This window comes from Mesoplodon mirus (genome assembly GCF_964341445.2).
Source record: "Mesoplodon mirus genome assembly, chromosome: 14".
Classification (NCBI taxonomy): domain Eukaryota; kingdom Metazoa; phylum Chordata; class Mammalia; order Artiodactyla; family Ziphiidae; genus Mesoplodon; species Mesoplodon mirus.
Genome location: NC_138990.1, coordinates 83028051 through 83050846, shown reverse-complemented (window position 1 = coordinate 83050846; position 22796 = coordinate 83028051). Strand labels below are relative to the sequence as shown.

The window sequence follows — 22796 nt, the reverse complement described above, 5'->3', positions numbered from 1 at the left end:
GGTAAATACAAAAGTCATTAAATATCTTTTGATGTCTTAGCGTCAGGGTTGGCCTGGACCACGTTATGGATGGATGCTCGGGCACTGTCCATGGGACCAGTTCCTTAATGTAGTTGGAGAGCTCTCCCGGCTGCAGGGCAGGCTGCCTACTAGGCAGCTCTTCCTCACTTCTGCCCCCAGTAAGTACATATCCCTTTGATTTAATGATTATTCAGGGACCTCATTTGGGCTCTGACCCCCACTTCTGTCACTCATGCTATCACTATCTGTAATGTCACCTCCGTATGTTGAGACAGGATACTGACTTGAGGCTCTACTAACATCAGCCAGGGGACTGAGCCTCCAGTCACCTAAGAGGATAGTACTCAATTAATTAAGAGACAGAAGCTATCATTTCAATTTATTTATTTATTTTATTTTTTGGCTTCACTGTGCATCATGTGGGGTCTCAGTTCCCCGGCCAGGGATCGAACTCGCACCCCCCTGCACCGGAAGTGCAGAGTCTTAACCCCTGGACCGCCAGGGAAGCCCCGAGGCTATCATTTCAAACTCTCATTTCATCTGCCTCCACTTCCTGGCCATCGTGGGAAACCTGCTGAAGGTCTTTGGAAAGCATGAAGCCATGATTTTGCTCACCCACTCAACACTGGCTCCAAATTCTTTAAAAATAATCTCTGAGGAGGGTCATTACTGCCCAGTGCTGATTTCCCATCATCCCAGAGGCAGTGATGATTTTCAGACAGGAAATGCCTGGAGACTGGAGGGAGGGGTGAGGAGCTGGGGACAGCAATCTGGAACGCATCTCTTCTCTCAGGGCGGGATTAAGGAAGGGAGCGAGAGGAGAGCAGGATACTTAGGAACACAGACAGATGTTGACAAGAGTGCTGTGGGCAGTGTATTTGCTAAGTACCCTGGGTGTACAGAGGCTCGGTGCAGAGCAGCTGGGGTTTTCACAGTGCAACCAGCTTCCCCCCTTGCTGCGTGGAATCACTGTGTAGTTGTCAAACGTGAACCCCAGACCTCCCTTTTTTTGACTGTGACGATCCGACAAGTCCCTGAACCTCCTTGAGCTCCACTGCCTTCATCTGTTAAATGGGAGCAATAATACTAACCTTGCAGGCACTGAGTCACGATGAGCAATAATGTTTGCAAAACATCTGGAACAGAGGGGGTGCTCAATAGATGGTGCATACTATTATTATTCCCCTTTCCCTTTCTTGTAGTCACTGCCTTTTGCTTTTATTAAATCTTTAACAAAGGTTTCACTTAACTTCCCCTCCCTCCTCATATACCAAATGAAAATTTAGTATATACTATGTATGGTGGTTTCCAGATGGTGCAGCCTAGAAGCCAGAGCTTCATAAAAAGGGTGAGACAGGAGGCTGGCACTCAGACGGTGGCCAGAGGGCCTGACAGTGGCCAGGGTCTTCAGGGGGGTCAGCAGGAGTCTGCTTCACCACATACGTGTAAGCACATGACATCAGCCAGGAAGCGCTGACATCAGCCAAGCAGCCCACCACTCAGACCAACCCGTCTGTGGGTTGATGGCCAACGTGTCTTATTGGGTATTTATCGAATTCTACATCCAACAATGTCCCAAGGGGAACCCAAAAGACAAAGCGAAACACATGATTTATTAAGTATTAATCAAAGGCGGACTCATTCATAATCTAGACGCCAGGCTGACATACTTGTAAACTGGGCACCTGAGCTTCTGGAAAAATGCCACCATGTTCAAGTAGACGAAATTTAGGCACTTCCAATCTGGCCTTATCGGATGGGTGTCTGGCTCTATTCAGCGGGAACGAGGAAGAAGTCTTCCTATTGCTTCCAGTCCCTGCCCCCTCCTTCCCAGTCTTCTCCTGGGGGCAGGGGCAGCTTGCCCAGGGAATGGCAGGAGAGCGTCTCAAAGTGCGATCTGGGCAGGCTGGATGGGCTGTCTGTGAGTGAGCCAAATTCTCATGCCAAGACCAGTGCCTGGGCCACCCAACGGAGTGCTCTGAGCACAGGGACAGTCAGCCTTCCCCACTCCCCCACCTCACCCCCGCCCCGCCAGGGCCCGAGCCCAGGTGGCCTGGAGGAGCAATTGGGCAACAGCTTGCATTGGTCTTGAGCCTACGGCACCACTGCAGCCTCACAGGAGAAAATGCAAATTGCCTCAGCCCCCAAAAGGCCTGCATGACGTGCAGGCGTGGCCCCCCACCTCTCCACTTCACCGCTCTCCTCCTCTCTCCCCTTCACTTTCTGCACTTCAGCCTCCTGTCACCTTCCTGTCCCTTCCACACACCCTGCTGCTTCACACCTGTAGCATCTTCTGCCTAATTGCTTGCTACCCTCCCTGCTTTGTCTGCACACCTGCATGTACCCCAGTTAACACCTATTCATCGGCTACATCACCTCCCCTAGGAAGTCGCCCAGGACTTCACAGAACAAGCAAGGTCCCCTTTATGGGGTCTCACATAACCCAGTGTTTTCTGTAGCATTTTTAAATGTAATTAAAGGTTAATTGCATAATTCTTGGCTTCCAACTAGTATGATTAGACGGTCTTTATTGCCAACAAGAATGCAAGCTAGAAGCAACTGAACACTACAAAGCTGAGGCTTGATTTGAGCTACTTCCCTTCTTAGAAGGTTCTGGGAGCTTCCTCTTGGTTGTGGGTGGACTTGTCAGCTCCTTCCTCATGAGGAGGAACAAACAGAAGATGCATAAGGTTGAAGAGACCCTTAATGAAATGTTTAAGAGGAAAATCCCTCAACAAACCTATTTGTAAGCATAACATGGCAGAACTGAATGGCAGTACCAGGGATAACTCTGGGGACATTTTTTCATATTTCTCCTCCAGAGGCCAACATCACATCTCTACTTACTATCATTTTCAGGTTGGATATTTGGGATGAGTAGAAAGTGACCAGATGCCTTCTTGGGATAGCTGCCCTAGAGTCCCTTTTGCATTAATGGTTGGACTGGTGAAGTAAAAGTGCATAAGAAAAATGAGATGGGATAGAGAACTTCTGAATTCTATTAGTGTTTCTTTGCTACCTAAGAATTTCTTGAAACTCTGTTGTGAATTGGGAGATGTGCCTCTTCTCCCTTATCAGTGACTTTAACTCTGATTTAGTCCATATTTGTTTAGGTGGATGTAGAGGTGGCCAGATTTGACAAAATTTGTTGTACGGGTAAAGGAAAGAAAGCTTGAAAAGACCAGGTGGAATCTTATTAAATTGAAATCTTACTGGCAACTTCTCATTGAGTCGAAACAAATTCAAGTTTTTAGGTACACCTCTTAGTTTGGCTGTTGGAAATGAAATGATAGAAAATGTGGAGATATAGTTAGCATGGGATGATTACAGTAGAAAGATCACATATGCCCAGGTCCTTTTTGACATCTGGGAAATTTACTGTGTTTTATGAGTCAAGTTCAACTGTTTAGGTCTCTGTAAAGCTCTCTCTTAAAATTTATTTTGTAAAATGTTAAGGTGAAATAAAGCGCCTGGTGAGTTTATTTTGCTTGCTTTTTTTTCCCTCCAGAAGTGTTCAAGATTTGCTCCTGATTTACATTGAATCTTTGCACTTTGTTGCCCTTGCATCTCTACTGCTATAGTCCTGTGTAATGGAATGTAGAATGCAATCTGCCTGGTTTTTGACACTGGCCCCTCTTCCTCCTCTCGGGGTAGCCACACTGGCTTATTCCATTTAATAGAGTGAGTCTGGTCAGTGTGGTGCACAAGGAGCAGGGGGATGCCAGGCTTGGCTATTCCCCCATGGGCTCCTGCTATGGCTCCACCAACACAATATTCCGTTTCTCCTGTTTATTTTTCCTGTCTCTTCACTCTGACAGCAGTTGGCTGTAGGCTAAGCTGTACAAGCTCATATTAGACAGATGCTCATCTTATGGCATGAGAAGAGAACTTCTTTTTGGGTCCCCTTTCTTCTTAGATTGTCTTCAGTGTCTCAGTGTCCTTTTTGCTAGAGCTGGATGAGAAGTGTCTCCTGCAACCTCCTTTATACCAAAGGTGTGGTTCTCTTATTGCACAGGAGACACTTCCATGACACATAGCCAATTCTGTTGTCCAGACAAAGTCCATGAGAATGGCTTATGATGACTACTCTATTAACAAAATTAAGCATTTGTCCTCTAGTTTGAATTAGGTGAATAGCTCTAAACATTATTGAGTACCAGAGTAGCCTGCAAGGCTTCTTAAAACACAGACTTCTGGGCTGCATCCCTGAGTTTATTATCAGTAGGTCTGGAGTGGGATCTCTGCATTTCTAACAAGTTCCCAAATGATGCTTATACTGCTGGTCCATGGACCACACTTTGAGAACTATGAATTAGCCTGTTTTTAACAATGCTACACCTCAATTAGATATATGGGGGTATGTTTTGCTTCAAGTCAGACATTCCTATGACTGTTCTGTTGAGAGTTGCCTATGGCTGATTAGAAACACCAGATTTGAAAATGTTTCAGCCTAAAAGTTATAGTGTCTCTGCTCTATTGTCAGGGACTATGGGGTCTTCATTTCTTATGTGTCCCACCTAGGGGAAGACAGAGTACTATCTCTGGAGGAAACTCTCTTGCTTCCTCTGATGAGCATTTGTGCTCATCTGTGTGCAGAGCTGGCATGGCCTGTATTCTTGGATCCAGCCCTGAAGCAATCCCAGCCAGATGATTGCCTGGGGGTTAGGGACACGGTTCTTATCTTTCACTGCACCATTGGCAATGAACTGACTGCACTGTATTTGCATCTCCTTCTTCTGCAAGAAGAACTGGACTCTAAGCTTCTAGAAGACATGGGCATACATGGTTCAGTTTTTATCTCCTGACACATAGTCAGTGCTTGTTGCTTAGTCACTACTTCTGGAGTGAATGAGTATGCATTATAAGGGAAAAAGTAAAGAAAGTATTCTGATTATTCTAAACTTCTTTGCCTGTCAAATAAGCACTTTAGTGATACAAGATGCAAATCTGGTTTCTCAACTCTCCATATAAATGTTTCTTTAGTAATTAATATGCTAACAGTTCCAACTGCCATGAGTGGATTGTGACACATGTATGCACCATGAGGATCTCATTAGAGTTATGGGTTGGACTCATGGTTAATTATGGTACTTTATTGACACCATCTATATCCCATTCTATCCCTTATCCCCAGCCTCCAAGTAAATTCCCTTGCCTTGTGGTTCACGAATCAGCTTTCTGTCCCAAATTAAATTTCCAAGAAGGCTTCCTGAAAATTTGAAAACAACATGTACAGTTTCTTTTGTTACAATACAGGTATGTAATATGTGAATTTATTCATATGTGGTAAGGAAACTGAGCAATAAAATCAATAAACTGAAATCGTATTAGCTCAAAGTATGATTTTTCATGAAGTAAAGGAGAAGGTAATATACAGGCAGACTTTGCTTTATTGTGCATTGAAGATATTTTGTTTTTTACAAATTGAAGTTTTGTGGCAACACTGTGTTGAGCAAGTCTTTTGGTGCCATTTTTCCAACAGCATTTGCTCACTTCATGTCTCAATATTTCAAAAATTTTCATTATTATTATGTTTGCCATGGTGATCTTTGATATTATTATTATAAAAAGATTATGAGTAAATAAATAAGGAAACAGATGCTTTAAATGACACAATAGACCAGATAGATTTAATTGATATTTATAGGACGTTCCAACCAAAACCTGCAGATTACACTTTCTTCTCAAGTGCGCATGGAACATTCTCCAGGATAGATCACATCTTGGGTCACAAATCAAGTCTCAGTAAATTTAAGAAAATTGAAATCATATCAAGCATCTTTTCTGACCACAACTCTATGAGATTAGAAATGATTAACAGGGAAAAAAAACGTAAAAAACACAAACACATGGAGGCTAAACACTACGTTACTAAATAACCAAGAAATCACTGAAGAAATCAAAGAGAAAATCAAAAAATACCTAGAGACAAATGACAATGAAAACATGATGATCCAAAACCTATGGGAGGCAGCAAAAGCAGTTCTAAGAGGGAAGTTTATAGCTATACAAGCCTACCTCAAGAAACAAGAAAAACCTCAAATAAACAATCTAACCTTACACCTAAAGGAACTAGAGAAAGAAGAACAAACAAAACCCAAAGTTAGCAGAAGGAAAGAAATCATAAAGATCAGAGCAGAAATAAATGAAATAGAAACAAAGAAAACAATGGCAAAGATCAGTAAAGCTAAAAGCTGGTTCTTTGAGAAGATAAGCAAAATTGATAAACCATTACCCAGACTCATCAAGAAGAAGAGAGAGATGGGCTTCCCTGGTGGTGCAGTGGTTGAGAATCTGCCTGCTAATGCAGGGGACACGGGTTCGAGCCCTGATCTGGGAGGATCCCGCGTGCCGCGGAGCGGCTGGGCCCATGAGCCACAACTACTGAGCCTGCGCGTCTGGAGCCTGTGCTCCGCAACAGGAGAGGCCATGATAGTGAGAGGCCCATGCACCGCGATGAAGAGAGGCCCCCGCTTGCCACAGCTAGAGAAAGCCCTCGCACAGAAACGGAGACCCAACACAGCCAAAAATAAATAAATAAACAAATGTGGGGTTATTAAAAAAAAAAAGAAAAAGAGAGAGAGGACTCAAATCAATAAAATTAGAAATGAAAAAGGAGAAGTTACAACAGATACCGCAGAAATACAAAGCATCCTAAGAGACTACTACAAGCAAATTTATGCCAATAAAATGGACAACCTGGGACAAATGGACAAATTCTTAGTAAGGTAGAAGCTTCCAAGACTGAACCAGGAAGACACAGAAAATATGAACAGAACAATCACAAGTAATGAAATTGAAACTGTGATTAAAAATCTTCCAACAAACAGAAGTCTAGGACTGGATGGCTTCACAGGTGAATTCTATCAAACATTTAGAGAAGAGCTAACACCCATCCTTTTCAAACTCTTCCAAAAAATTGTGGAGGAAGGAACACTCCCAAACTCATTCTGTGAGGCCACCATCACCCTGCTACCAAAACCAGACAAAGATACTACAAAAAAAGAAAATTACAGACCAGTATCACTGATGAATATAGATGCAAAAATCCTCAACAAAGTACTAGCAAACAGAATCCAACAACACATTAAAAAGATCATACACCATGATCAAGTGGGGTTTATTCCAGGGATGCAAGGATTCTTCAATATGTGCAAATCAATCAACGTCATACACCATATTAACAAATTGAAGAATAAAAACCATATGCTCATCTCAATAGATGCAGAAAAAGCTTTTGACAAAATTCAACACCCATTTATGATAAAGTCTCTCCAGAAAGTGGGCATAGAGGGAACCTACCTCAACATAATAAAGGCCATATATGACAAACCCACAGCAAACATCATTCTTAATGGTGAAAAACTGAAAGCATTTCCTCTAAGATCAGGAACAAGACAAGGATGTCCACTCTCACCACTATTATTCAACATAGTTTTGGAAGTCCTAGCCATGGCAATCAGAGAAGAAAAAGAAATAAAAGGAATACAAATTGGAAAAGAAGAAGTAAAACTGTCACTGTTTGCAGATGACATGATACTACACATAGAGAATACTAAAGATGCCACCAGAAAACTGCTAGAGCTAATCAATGAATCTGGTAAAGTTGCAGGATACAAAATTAATGCACAGAAATCTCTTGCATTCCTATACACTAATGATGAAAAATCTGAAACAGAATTAAGGAAACACTTCCATTTACCACTGCAACAAAAAGAAGAAAATACCTAGGAATAAACCTACCTAGGGAGACAAAAGACCTGTATGCAGAAAACTATAAGACACTGATGAAAGAGATTAAAGATGATACAAACAGATGGAGAGATATACCATGTTCTTGGATTGGAAGAATCAATTTTGTGGAAATGACTATACTACCCAAAGCAATCTACAGATTCAATGCAATCCCTATCAAATTACCAATGGCATGTTTTACAGAACTAGAACAAAAAATCTTAAAATTTGTGTGGAGACACAAAAGACCTTGAATAGCCAAAGCAGTATTGAGGGAAAGAAACGGAGCTAGAGGAATCAGACTCCCTGACTTTAGACTATACTACAAAGCTACAGTAATCAAGACAATATGATACTGGCACAAAAACAGAAACATAGATCGATGGAACAAGATAGAAAGCCCAGAGATAAACCCATGCACCTATGGTCAACTGGTCTATGACAAAGGAGGCAAGGATATACAATGGAGAAAAGACAGTCTCTTCAACAAGTGGTGCTGGGAAAACTGGACAGCTACATGTAAAAGAATGAAATTAGAACACTCCCTAACACTATACACAAAAATAAACTCAAAATGGATTAAAGACCTAAATGTAAGACCAGACACGGTAAAACTCTTAAAGGAAAACATAGGAAGAACCCTCTTTCACATAAATCACAGCAAGATGTTTTTTGATCCACCTCCTAGATTAATGGAAATAAAAACAAAAATAAACAAATGGGACCAAATGAAACTTCAAAGCTTTTGCACAGCAAAAGAAACCATAAACAAGACAAAAAGACAACCCTCAGAATGGGAGAAAATATTTGCAAACGAATCAACGGACAAAGGATTAATCTCCAAAATATATAAACAGCTCATGCAGCTCAATATTAAAGAAACAAACAACCCAGTCCAAAAATGGGCAGAAGACCTAAATAGACATTTCTCTAAAGAAGACATACAGATGGCCAAGAAGCACATGAAAATCTGCTCAACATCACTAATTATTAGAGAAGTGCTAATCAAAACTACAATGAGGTATCACCTCACACCAGTTAGAATGGGCATCATCAGAAAATCTACAAACAACAAATGGTGTTTGTAGATGGAGAGGGTGTGGAGGAAAGGGAACCCTCTTGCACTGTTGGTGGGAATGTACATTGATAGAGCCACTATGGAGAACACTATGGAGGTTCCTTAAAAAACTAAAAATAGTATTACCATGTGATCCAGCAATTCCACTACTGGGCATATACCCAGAGAAAACCATAATTCAAAAAGACACATGCACCCCAGTGTTCATTGCAGCAGTATTTACAATAGCCAGGTCATGGAAGCAACCTAAATGCCTATCGACAGACAAACGGATAAAGAAGATGTGGTACATATATACAATGGAATATTACTCAGCCATAAAAAGGAATGAAATTGGGTCATTTGTTGAGACATGGATGGATCTAGAGACTGTCATACAGAGTGAAGTATGTTAGAAAGAGAAAAACAAATAGCATATATTAATGCATAGATGTGGAAACGAGAAAAATGGTACAGATGAACCCATTTGCAGGGCAAAAATTTAGACACAGATGTAGAGAACAAACGTATGGACACCAAGGGGGGAAAGCGGCGGGTGGGTGGTGGTTGTAGTGTGATGAATTGGGCGATTGGGATTGACATGTATACACTGATGTGTATAAAATTGATGACTAATAAGAACCTGCTGTATAAAAATATAAATAAAATTCAAAAATTCAAAAAAAAGATTATGACTCACTGAAGGTGCAGATGATTGGCATATTTTAGCAATAAAGTTGTTTTGTTTTTTTTTTTGCAGTACACGGGCCTCTCACTGTTGTGGCCTCTCCTGTTGCGGAGCACAGGCTACAGACGTGCAGCCCCAGCGGCCATGGCTCTCGGGCCAAGCCACTCCGCGGCACAAACCCACATCCCCTGCATCATCAGGTGGACTCTTAACCACTGCGCCACCAGGGAAGCCCATAAAGTACTTTTAAAATTAAGGTATGTAATTTTTTTTAAGGCATAATGCTATTGCGTACTCAATAGACTACGTAACCTTAATATGCACTGGGAAACTGAAAAAAATCATGTGACTTGCTTTACTGTGGTGGTCTGGAATGGAGCCTGCAATATCTCTGAAGTATGCTTGTATATGTTTTAGATTCTTTTGGTTGTGGTAAAGTTCACATAACATAACATTAACCATTTAAAAGTGTGAGCTGGCTGATTATATTGGGTGCCACCAAGTACTATCAGGTGAATGTGAAGATGCTGCTCAGCTGTCAGTAGTGACCTGGAAGAAACACACAAAACTCACACACATCTCATCTGCTTTCTTAGGTCTGTTTACCCTTGTGCAGTGCAATTAAATCAATATATCTCACTTGTGAGCATGTGTACCTTTCTTCATGAAAGCATTTAAAGCGTCCTCAACATGAGGGTATGTTCTGGTTATAAGAATCCAAAGATTCAGAGAAGGAGGAAAGCCTCAAGCTTGTGTATGAGATGCTCATGAAGAGATGAGATTCACGAGACACCCTGAGAGCAAAGGGAGTAAAGGAACCCACGTTGAGCTTCATTGGAGACCACACTGAGGAACCCAAAGAAAGGAGAAAGGAAGGCATGGGGCCCTTCATTTGCTTTAAAGGGGATTAGAAGCATGTGTCATGGATTGAAGAAAAGGCTATAATGCTGAGAACAGCAGAATAAAACTTTTGTGGCATTTGGTCTTATTTGGAACCACACAAATAGCTTTTTTGTTGTTGTTATGAAAAGAGGACCCTGGCAAGACAACAAAGGCTGGATTTCTATTTTAAGCCAGCACAGAAGGAGTAAGAAGACAATGAGTCACAGTCATCCACCTCTGTTGTTGTGACACTTCATTCTAAGAATGCCCTTCCTTCTGTCCTGTTAACTCAAAGGCATGGGGCTACATCATACTCAAACTCATCACAAAACTTCATGTGTTTATTTTTTAAAAATTGAGACATAGCACTATTTATACTGTAGCATTACTTCAAGAATTGAAGATGCTTAAAATGGTGGAAATTTTCAGTTTCTTATTAATTTTTAAAAGTGTATTATTTTATAACATTGCACAGTTTTGAATGTTCTGTTCTGAACCTATTTCCCCCCCAGTCCTGTTATTTTCATAGGGCTAAAATTCCATATGAAGTGATATTTTTAGGAATATCCTTCATGTTATGGGAAAAATATAATGGTATTTAGAGAACTTTTGATGTATCTGCTACTCAACCATTGTTAACTTTGTAGAGAGCAAAGGAAAGACCAATGACAGGGCCTGACTTCCTCAACTGATTTCTGGTCTTCTGTGCTTTCCATGCATAGTAAAACCCCAAGGAGTCTGAGTAATAATGTGCCTTGGGTTTTTAGTAATTTTCGATTGTGAACTCATGTGAAGTTTGCGTTTACCTATGGGAATCTTATGAAGACTGAGCTAAGGGATCAACCTGCCAGAGAGTTTCCTTTTGCAGATTCCTAAACACTTCCACACTGTGATCCCTTTCTCTTAGTTTGTAATTTACAGAACCCCAAGTAATAAACATTTGAACTCTAAAACCGAGAGGTTGTGGTTCTGAAATCTTAGGGACACACACACACACACACACACACACACACACACACACACACACCTCATAGCCCATCCTTTTACTCAAGGTCTCAGCTGTAAGCAGAAGACTCAGTTCTGACTCCCAAACTTTTATGGACCTATGTAAGGCTCTGAAACCAAATGTCTAGGTTATTGAGATTGGAAAATCACCACTGCTTTAGGATCAGCTAACCGTCTGATTTCCAGAACCTTTTTTATTTTGTCCCTGGAAATGTCTATTTTCTTGTGAGCCTGGATATGCATTTAAAACAACTTTATTACATTTTTTTTCCAGGAAATTTTTTGTTTTTATTTTGCTAGGTAGTCCAGTGTTTCACCAGCCAGGAGTAATTGATTTTTCACAAATGATTACCTCTTGCATGCTCAGAGGGGTAACTCAAATAAATGTTGTATTTAGATGCTTAAATGTTGTATTTGGAACCTTTGATTTAAAACATCGCATATCCTTGGACTTCTGGGCTGATATCTTAATTCCAACTCCCTTGCTACCTCCCTGGCCTCATAGGTTCTGTGTGAGGAGAAGCCATCAGAAGAAAGCTGTGTATAGAAGAAATGCCAATGAGATCTGAAAAGCCACCTAACAAAACGCTTTAATCTCATGGATGGAAGGGGATGCTTCCTCTCATGCTTTTACAATTTAAGCTTCCATTCTGATTCCCCAAGCTTATAATAAATACCCTTTTAATTAAAATCAAGACACCAAGAGAAACTAGGCAATGCAATGTGGAAAATGTCCAGGAAACATGATATACTAGCTGATGACAGATAAATGAATCTTACTATACAAACAGTATAAATGTAATAGAAACCTCACAGTTGATTAGAGCTGGCCAAGTACTGCTTGAATCCAGTAATTTTACACTGTAAAAGTTTAGTAAAGTCTAGTGCCAAGGGTGTTGATCTAGAATGTAGTACAAGAAATTTTCAAAGAAATGAGCTCAACTTTTTTGTTTTTTACATTTGGAACTCAAATTCCAAATAATTTTTGGCCTCTCGTCTTATCTCCCTTAAGACTGGAATTATTTAAAAGGCCAAATTCATACATAACTCAAGAGAGAGTAGTGGCAAGAATTTTAACATTAGCTGATAAGGCCTAAAGGATGTACATGGTAATTTCAAAGAGCAGCTATGCATATTCTTCACTAGATGATGCACCAGTCACTGTGAAACACTTAGACGGTTAAAAAAAATTGATGAATTCAGATTCCCTGAGGCTTAGAGGAGCATCTGGTCTGCCTGGGTTATGGGCAAGGTTATGGGCAGGACACACAAGGAACAAGGGTGTGGGATGATGTTCACAGTGTGTTTGAGCTTGTTGGCATTGACATAGCCTTCGAGGAGGGCGGTAAAGAGGCCACACCTAGGGACCCAGGAATCTGACTTTCAACCAATTCAGCATTCTCTGGGCTTATGTTTCCCAAATGGTCTTTGGCAGAATGTCAGTGTCCTTCCAGACATCAGGATGTCAATAGGTGTTTGGGAAGGGCTAGTGCCCTTCTAGATGTCAGTATGTTAATGGGTAGGGGTCAAGGGAGGGTTCCAGGGTCAAAAGAAGTTTAGGTGGACAACGTCTGGAAATGCTGCCCCTGATACTTGCATCATATTTTGATGCGTAACCAGGCTTGAGGACCACAGGCCAGGAAATGTTGAAGGAGAGGAGTAGATTCACTTATAGGAGGTAAGAATATAAGGAAGCTACCTTAGCTCCAACATGGTTCCAATTTTCTAATTTTTCACGTGAGGAAATGAAGGTTAAAAGATTTGCCTTTGATGGAGGCAGGTCTCATATTGATGGAGGCAGATCTCATATTGGAACCCCATTGTCTTTAATGGCAGCTCGCCTCTTTCCAGCTCACCTAGGGGCATGAGGATGGTGGTGGGTGGGTTTCCAGGCAAGTCGCAGGGCCAGCCCAGCAGGGATGAGGGAAGCCACGAGGGCAAGGTGGAGATGAGAATAGACTGGAGTGTGGTGCAGAGTTCTGAGGTGAGGGCAGGCCATGGCAGGGCTCTGCATGCTAGTGGGAAGCGACCTTGTCAGCTGCAGAGAGAGGTGTGTCCAGATGGGAATGGGTGGAGGCTGGAAAGGGATCCAGAAAGCACGATGAGTCTAGGCCCATGATGCCTGGCTAAGGAGCTGCTTGTACTTGTCAGGTTTCTACTAAATATGCTTCAGTGAATCCCTTTGGTGATGATGTTAGGTTTGGTTATCTGGCCCTGAAAATTAAATGTTATGCTTAAAGGTGTGGAGGGCATTATTTGAAGAATTTATTTTTATTTCAATTTAAGGCATGTCAAGTTCCTGATTAGTTTTTGTCCCTTGCAATTTGTCATTCATTGAACTACCCTGGAAATTCAATAAAGTGAATTAAACGTGATCCTTTACATAATTCTTTAAAAACTGTTCATAAGATACCTACGAGGCCTTTAAAAACAAACCAAAACAAAAGGGAGCTGCATTTTGTTTCTCTAGGGAGAAATTCTCAAAGCATGCACATGATCCTCTCCCAACAAACTGAATAAAAATATTTGCCATTATTTGAACAGAAATATAATGATTTGATTTCACCTTAATAGTGTAGTTTAATTAGCTGGGCTGCAGAAGAATTTCAACTCTACAGCAGGATCTCTTTTTATTTTCTCTCTAGTTGTGGTAAAAAACACATAACCTAATCTTAACCATTTTTAAATGTACAGTTCAGTAATGTTAAGTATATTCACCTTGTTATGCAACGAATCTCCAGAAACTTTTCACCTGGCAAAATATGGCAAGATCTTTTGACTCGGGGTTCCTGTTATACAATTAACCTCCTAATAAAATGGGCAGATTTCTAGGATTTTATTTAAGAAGCTGATAAAAGTGTCTTTTGTTATGTAATATTTGATACATATAAAACAATGTGTGTAACATACATGTAATTTATGAAACCTGATAATAATAATACAAACACCCATGAAACTACCATGCCCTACAGTTCCACCGGTTTGTGGGTTCCTTTTGTATCCATTCCCCTTCCCCACTTTAGTTTAGTTTGGAAAACATATGAATTACATACTAGGCACTGTACTTCTTTGAGGGATGATTTTCTGTGACAAGTTTCTCCGTCCCCTGGAGGAGTTCATTGTATACTGACAGGAGCATGTATATGAATGAACACTTGTGACAGAATGAGAAAATTCGCTAATAGATGTGTGAAGAAAGTGCTATGAAAACCAAGGGAGGTTGACGCTAATTCTCCCCAGGTGGGAAAAAGGAAAGCTACTGAGATGGAGTCATCAGTGAACCAGGCTTTGAAGAAAGGGGAATTGTTGACAGAGTAGATAAAGAAGATGAAAATATTTCAGCAAGCGGAAACTATATAAGCAAAGAGATCATTAGTAGCTACGAGGTATGTTCAAGGAACCCCAAAGAATAGAGTGTGCCTGGAGATGGCCCTCCTTCCATTTAGCTCCTCAATGAGCTTTGAGATATACTGAGTAACAGTCTTGAGCCAGGCATGGTTATGCTCTGGGGAACTACAGCCCTGGCTTCCAATAGCATATGTCTATAGGGGAAGATTGACAGCAAACAATCAGTTACAACATCATGATTAGTGCCATGAAGGAGTCCTCACAGGGTGCCAAGGGGGTCCAGACACAGGGAGGAGTAGGTGGGAGGTGAGGTGGAGAAGTGGGGTGTGGCCAGGTTGAGAAGGGTCTACATACGCCATGTCAAGGAATTTGAAGTCTACTTTAGAGATCTTGAACAGTCAAGAGGATTTGGGGCATGGAAGTGAGTGGGACCATGACCTGATTATTTTTCTTTTTTTAAGGCAAAAAAAAAAAACCCCTAGTGACAGTGAGAAAGGCTAAAAGAGCAGTTAGAAAGTTATTGCAGTAGTTCAGGTGGGAGATGCAGAACCTCAGACTAAGGCAAGGACATTCATTCATTCATTCCACAACTAGTTATTAAGCAACTACTGAGTGCCAGGTATTATGCTTATGCTGGGGTAGAGGGTGCAGATGGATGTATCAGATGAGATGGGGTGTGAGAGAAGAGGATGCTCTACAGACAACTGTGAAGTGAGAGAAGACAAGGAGAGACAGAGGAGACCTTGGCAATCACTCTTCAGTCTAGAGTTTGGGCAGCTCAGAGGATGGTGACATATCTATCAAGGAAGAGCAGTTCTGGGGAAAACATGATGAATTTAGCTGGGACAGGATGGGGAGAGATGCCTACATTTGAGATGCCCATTGGGTATACAGGCTCGATACTGTGGGCCTGGTCTTCTGAAGCCGAAGCCAGCAATGGGTGGACACATTAAGTAGCCATCAGCATATCCATTGTAGCTGAAGTCGTGGGCATCAGTGAGAGAAGGTTGAAGACAATCCTGGAGAACAAGAGGTGAGTGGCAGCAGAAGGAGACAGGGGAAAACTGAAGACAGATTTAGAAGAGTCAGCAGCAGCCAGCAGAGGAGAGAGTTGAAAGAAGAGAGTGCCCATTGCTGAAAGAGCTAAAGTAGAAGGCAAAATGAGCAGAGATCCCTGGCTGGGGAGTTCAGGCTTGCAATGTATGGACTAGAGCAACGATGCTGATGGAGGCCAGGGTGCAGTGGGCCGAAGAGTGAATGGAAGGAGTCATGGACAGTCTGCTCTGCAGAGAAGTTGGCAGATGAAAGGGAGGGAGAAGGAAGAGGATGGCTTGAAGGAGGAATAATGTATGAGACATTTTTAAAGGTTGAAAGAGGCCAGTAGACAGCAGGGAGGAAGACAGCGGAGAGGAAAGGATGAAGGTACCACAGGCAGAGGTGAATGAGAGAGAACAAAATGAAGGACATGAGTGGTAAGAGAGGCAGAGGGGCCAGGCTGCATCCGGGGAGGGGAGGGATGTTGGAGCAGGATGCATGAAAGTGCTACTTGAAGTGGAAGGTTTCTCACAGGACAGCTTCCACCTCTCACTGAGACAGAAGAGTAGGTTGTCTGTTGAGAGTGAAAGAGCCAGAGATAGGACAGTCATCTCCGGGAGAACGGGAACAGTCTGGGAGAGACACCATGGGGGTGGAATCTGGGGCTCCATAAGGATGAGGTGAGAGTTTGCTAAGCAATGAGAAGGCCTCGTAAATGTGCAGTGGCCCCAACAGCATGCTTGGGCAATTCTCTTCTAAAGGGATCATCATCATCTTGGGAGCAGGAGAGGAGAAGACTATCAATTGCTCTGTCTTGGTATAAGGATGGGGCAGGGCAAGTGGGCTGGGCGTTAGGTAATCGAGGGTGTTCATGAGAGTGTCAACATGGGGTCCGTAGGTTCAGACACCAGGCAGGCATTTATCCTATCCCCCAGATTTTTGATTTGGAGGAGCCAGTCCCCATTGCTAATCAGAATCTATCAGTGTCTGGTGACCTGCTGAAATTTAGGCAGGATGTGATGGCCTTTGCCTGTGTAATAAAGCTACCATCCTAGTTAGACTGCAGGCTTTCAGGGTGCTGCCTCTTGGCTGGGATGATGGTAGACTCTCAGGGTTACCTGCATTTTCTAGATCTGTATTAGATAATATTTACCTCTAACACCACTGATTCATTGTGGACATTTTTCCTCCGTATGTTCATACGTTTACTCATCCAGTACATTTCAACTCTTTTTCCCCATGATCCTCTTCTCATGCAGATTTCCTAGTCTTCCTGTTTTTAAAGTTCAATTTAGAGATTTCAATAATATTGGACCAAACGTATAAGTGGATGGAGTGGCCATAGCATGACTTAAAGCGTTCTGGCAATGCCCCTTGTGGAACTGAGGCAGGGTTTTATTTATTCATTTATTTTTTTGTAAAATATTGGCCCCTGAATTCCCTTTTTGAAAATGCAAATAAGCACAGGGTACATAGGCCAATGACTCTCTCTCTTCCAATGTGAATTTTTTTTGTGCCAGTGAATAAAGGTAGGAATCTTAGAAGGCAAAGATTTACCTGGGGATACTGAGGGCCACGTTGGGAAACACTGAAAAGTTTCGATCCAAGACCTGGCCAATTCTCTCTCCATCAGTCATTACTGATAGATTATTCTCTGCTATGCGGGCAATAAGTTAACCCAGGTTCCATCTAGGTGGGAGATAAGAGCCAGCTGGGAATGGGGTCCTTTCAGAAAGGCAAAATGCAATGGGTAGCACCAGTCACTCTCAGCCTTCAGATTTCTTCTTCCAGGACCAGCAGGAAGCAAGAGGATGCTGAGGGCTGCAGAAGGCTGGCCTGGTAGTGTCTATTATGCCTGATCTGGCCATACTGGTCGTTACATGTTAAAATGCTCTTTATGATTAGTAAGTAGTGACCTGAGTGCCTGACCTTGTACCCCTGCCACCCTCCGAGACTTCATGGACCATCCCCCATCCCACCCCATATCCAGCCACTAAAGGGTTAATGTTTGGCTCAATTGGGATGGAGGCCTTGCAAATTGTTAAAGATTTTGAATATTATTCCCCGAAAGAACTGTGCAGAAGCAGGAGGAAGGCAAACCTCATGGGCTCCTCATGTTACAGACCCTTTCTGCTCCCTGGCTATTTCCCATCATGGAGATATGGCTTTGGTACCAGGTCATGGGGCATTTCCTACACTCAACAGGGCAGGGAGCATGACAGAGGAAGTATTCAGGACCATGATTTACAAGTATGCCCTCTGCTAGTCCCAGACTGTGGTGAGGGCGTGCTGTCACGTGGGGGAGAGAAACTTGCTGCATACTGCATCCTGGGGTGCGGGGAGATGACGTTTGCCCTCCTTCCTGTATACTCCCTTTAGAAAACATGTGAATTTACCCTGTCCTCCTCAGAACATCATCACTCATAAAGGAAGCCAGCGATCAACGAGTAAGTTGGGGGGCACACTAAGCATCAGAGCCCCAGACAGCTTTCAGAAATACGTGGAAGGGCAGTTTTTAAAGACTTCATAAACAGGAAAATCAATCTCTATGATCTTCCCTTGTAAAGAAATTCCTCAGGACTTACAAAATCACATTAAGACATTTTTGCTGTCTTCCAAAGCAACATAGGCTTAACCAGATAGATTCGCTGAAAGCTATTCTGAATATTGCAAAGCAATCTGACCTTGTGTGATCCTGCTTCCAATAATGAAAGGCATTAAATAAGAGACATTTTCCTGGAAATTAAAACCACGATAAAATATTACTTCATGCCTGTTAAGATTGCTATCATCAAGAAGACAAGAGATAACAAGTATTAGTGGGAATCCTTGTACACTGTTCATGGGAATGTAAATTGGTGCAGCCACTATGGAAAACAGTATGGAGGCTCCTCAAAAAATTAGACATAGAGCTACCATACGACCCAGCAATTCCAATTTTGGGTATATATCTGAAGGAAACAAAATCACTATCCTGAAGAGATACAGGCACCCTCATGTTCAATGCAACATTATTTACAATAGCCAAGACATGTAAGCAACTTGAGTGTACACTGAAGGGCGAATGGGTAAAGAAGATGTGGTACACATATACGATGGAATAGTACTCAGCCATAAAAAAGAAGGACATCCTTCCATTTGCAACAGCATGGACGGACCTTGAGGGCATTATGCTAAGTGAAATAAGTCAGGCAGAGAAAGACAAATATTGTATAATTTCATTTACATGTGGAATCTAAAAGAACCAAATTCATAGAAACAGATCAGATTTGTGGTTGCCAGAGGTGGGGGCTGGGGTACAGGGTTGGGGGTGGAGGAATTGAGTGAAGGTAGTCAAAATGTACAACTTCCAGTTACAAGATAAAGCTTGGGGTATGTAATGTACAACATGATGACTACAGTTTAGAATACTGTATTGTACAGTTGACAGTTGCTAAGAAAGTAATCTTAAAAGTTCTTATCACAAGGAAAAATGTGTAACTATGTGGGGTGATGGATGTTAACTTATTATGGTAAACTTTTTGCAATATATACACGTACCAAATCATTAAGTTGTATACCATAAACTTATAAAATGCTATCTGTCAATTCTATTTCAATAAAACTGGAAAAAAGAGACATTTCTCACTAATATAAATTGAATGCCATACAGTACAGTTATACATTCCTATTATAGTAAATATTTTAAAATATTAATAATAGTAATTATTGTTAATAATAATACGAGGAACAATCTTAAGCAGATATATAGATATTCCTATATAGATAATCCTTTAATTTTCACCATCTACCTATGAGGTCAGAGCTCTCATTGTCCTCATCATATAAATGAGGAAACTGGGGCACAGAGAGGTTAAGTAACTTGCCCAAGATCACACAACCAGTAAATGGTGGAGTACTGCTTGGCTGTTGTATTGTTCCTAGCTGTCCCCACCCAGAGGTAACTGTTTTTAATAATCAAAGGGACTAAGTGAACAAAGGGTGATGCCTACTACAACAGAAGCCCCAGTGTTCACCTCAGGCTGCCACCACCAACACTCCCAGCCACCCTCTTCTTTAAGAGCCCTCTGAAAGTTTTCTTCCCCCAAGAATTCCAGACTTGAAGATATGCTTCCTTTTGAATCACCATAGAAAACAGTCTGGCTGCTTCAGTTTTTTTTTTTAACCTTAAAAATAAAATGGTTATGCAGCCTTAAGTATTTAAACATTTACTCTGGGGCTGCTCTGCTTAAGACTGCTTAAAATCTTGGTGAAATCACTCCAGCCTGGATTACACTAATTGACCTGAGACTTGCACCTGTCCCTCCCACCAGGGTCCCTCCCACCCACACATTCTTGTCTGCTACAAGTCATCTTTTCCCCTCAAAACCAGAGGCTTCTGTTGGTGCAAATGCCTCTTTCTTTCCAGAATCCTTGCCACAGGGATCCACATCCTGACTGAGTTTTGCATTCATCCATTTATCATCTCTTTAAAGTGTTTGAAACCATTTCCCCCTTTTGTTCAAGTCTAGTATTCTATGAGGCTTCGGTTTCTGTCCTACACACAGATTTGAGTCGCCTTGCATGGTATGCTAAATGCTGGATTTCCAGAGATAAAGTGAAGACAAGCTCTAGCCTGGAGATGCTCACCATCTATTTTCCTCTGCTGGGCCTGCCATGGACGAACTGAGATGCAGGGAATGGAAGAAGATGTGGCAGTGGAGCAGCGCTCACTTCAAACACACCCAGCTTTACAGCGCATGCTCTGATTGTGCATGAAGTCAGGGCATGTGCTAGAGCTAGACTTGAAAGAGCTAATGTTTTTTTTATCATTTGGATATTACTTTGTTTGGTCTTTTCCTGGTTTGGGGGCCAGGGAATAGAAACTGATAGACAATCACATATCATTTGGGCATGGCAGGTGATGGCGGGTTATTCCAGGCCCTGTGCTGTTTGGGGAGATGCTGGCCAGAGCTATGTGGTGGCTCCAGGTGATGAAGATGGGGAGGAGGTCCTTACTGATCTTATGCTGGGCACATATAGGTGTGTCCTATAAATGGTGGCTAAAAGAAGAAAATAAAGGTAGGTGCCACTCTTTTTTTTTTTTTTTTTTTTTTTTTTTTTGGTACGCAGGCCTCTCACTGTTGTGGCCTCTCCCGTTGTGGAGCACAGGCTCCGGACGCGCAGGCTCAGCGGCCATGGCTCATGGGCCCAGCCGCTCCGCTGCATGTGGGATCTTCCCAGACCGGGGCACAAACCCGTGTCCCCTGCATCGGCAGGCGGACTCTCAACCACTGCGCCGCCAGGGAAGCCCGGTGCCACTCTTTATTGTTAAAAATAAAGATGCCTGTGGCACTTTCTCAGATGGGCTGACTAGTTGCTAAGACCAAGGTGGCTTTGGAAGAGTATCAGCTGGTGCAACTCAACAAGTGTGTGTGCACACATGCACATGTGCCACACACACACACATGCATGTGTATTTATTACACGTCAAGTAACACTCATCATTTACAGTATTCTGCTGATCCTTCCTAGGCACTGCACCCAGAGCAGCCCCTCTAGCTGCTCCACCCAAAATGGTGTGTCCATTGGCAAACCCTAACGCATACTGACTCCTAATGACACGTGATTTTATTGATCATGTTAGTTTTTGCCAATATTGTAAAAATTGTACAAAAGACACTAGCCTTATTGTTAATTATTTACACAGTTTCTTGTTGTCCTCTACTTACTCATAGTCCTGTTAACCTGTGTCATTCTTTGCTTTGAGCGGCCTGAGGTCTGAGGCCGGGGGAGAAGCTTGGGGCACTTACCACGGTGCAGCAGAGCGGCCAGAACCACCAGAGGAGAGCCAGGGCCAGAAGCAGGAACAGGATCAGCAGGGCGATTGCCAGTATGGAGCCATCGGACTGCGGGGCCGAGAGAGAGGGCGGTCAGCAGTGGGGCCGGCTGTGCGTGCAACCAGCATGTGAGCTTGGGGGGCCAGGCAATACCTGTGGTCTCTCCCTCCCCGCACTCCCATCCCCGATATGCAGATTTAAGGCCCAGAGAAGAGCACAGTTTGCCGAGTAAATGGCTGAAACTCTGCCCAACATTCCGGGCAGCACACTCTATGTAGTCAGTTCTCGTGAGAAGTGGGTTTGTCTTCTCAGGGAGGCCCCGTTCTTCTCTTTGAACAACATCCTGAAGGACCAATCCTGCAGGAGACAGAGCAGATGGCTGCCTATGCAGCTGGGCACTGAGATGACCTACCACTGCCCATCTGCCTCCGGACCATCACCCTGTGCCTGGTGACAGCCTCCCACTCCCTGGGTCTGCTGTCCCCGCCCCCCCTTGGGCTGGACTTGGGACAATTCTCAGAACTCAGCCTGCTTCCCTGAGCCTGTTTCTCATAGGTGCGTGTAAGAGATTCACGAGGCAAAGTCTAGAGCCCACTGATGGGCTGTGATAAAGGGTAGAGAGATTCCAGGGAGAAGAGGGTGAGGCAGCTTCTGCTGACCCTGGGAGGGGAGGGGTGTGGTGACTGAGTCAACGCTGTTCTCGGGTCCAATGAGGCAGGCACCCAAGACAAATCATGCCCACTTCCAAACATGCCTAGGCCAGTCCCCAAAACAGACAGTTGCCGTGACCTGACACGATTATTCACTTTCATCAACAGAGGTCCCACTCCCTCAGTGTCAGTATTCTGGGGCTGCTGGTTCAAGGGAGCAGATTTAAGTCCCCTCCACCATCCCTTCTTCCCAGCTACCGGGAGTGCAAGTGGGTACAACCTTTGGAGCTGGGGGCGAGGGGCAAGTTGTCACAGGTATTAATTGTCATAGGTACCTCTTCTGAATAAAGCTGGCAATTCCACTTTTAGCTTCCCCCCACCACATCAGATATGTTTGCACAGATGATGATGATGATGATAAAGGAAAGCAACCTAAATGCTTAACAATTAAGGAATAGTTAATAATACATGGTAGAACCACCAATTACTCTGTAGACATTATGTTTACACATAACATTTAAATGACCTGAGAGAACAGCCCTGATATAATGAGTGGA

The 22796-nt window shown here is 42.7% G+C and overlaps 1 protein-coding gene across 6 annotated transcripts in view; it reads right to left on the bottom strand.

Annotated features, from left to right (window-relative positions):
- Nucleotides 1-22796, bottom strand: part of ANTXR1 (ANTXR cell adhesion molecule 1) — a 296666-nt gene that overhangs the window by 122577 nt on the left and 151293 nt on the right. For all 6 annotated transcript variants that reach the window (XR_014295968.1, XM_082643354.1, XM_082643355.1 and 3 more), the window contains exon 13: nucleotides 21563-21658. Coding sequence is in view for 5 of the 6 variants with exons in the window: in XM_082643354.1 (XP_082499480.1) it covers nucleotides 21563-21658 (96 nt within the window). In the remaining variant the exon portion in view is untranslated. The remainder of the gene's footprint in view (nucleotides 1-21562; nucleotides 21659-22796) is intronic.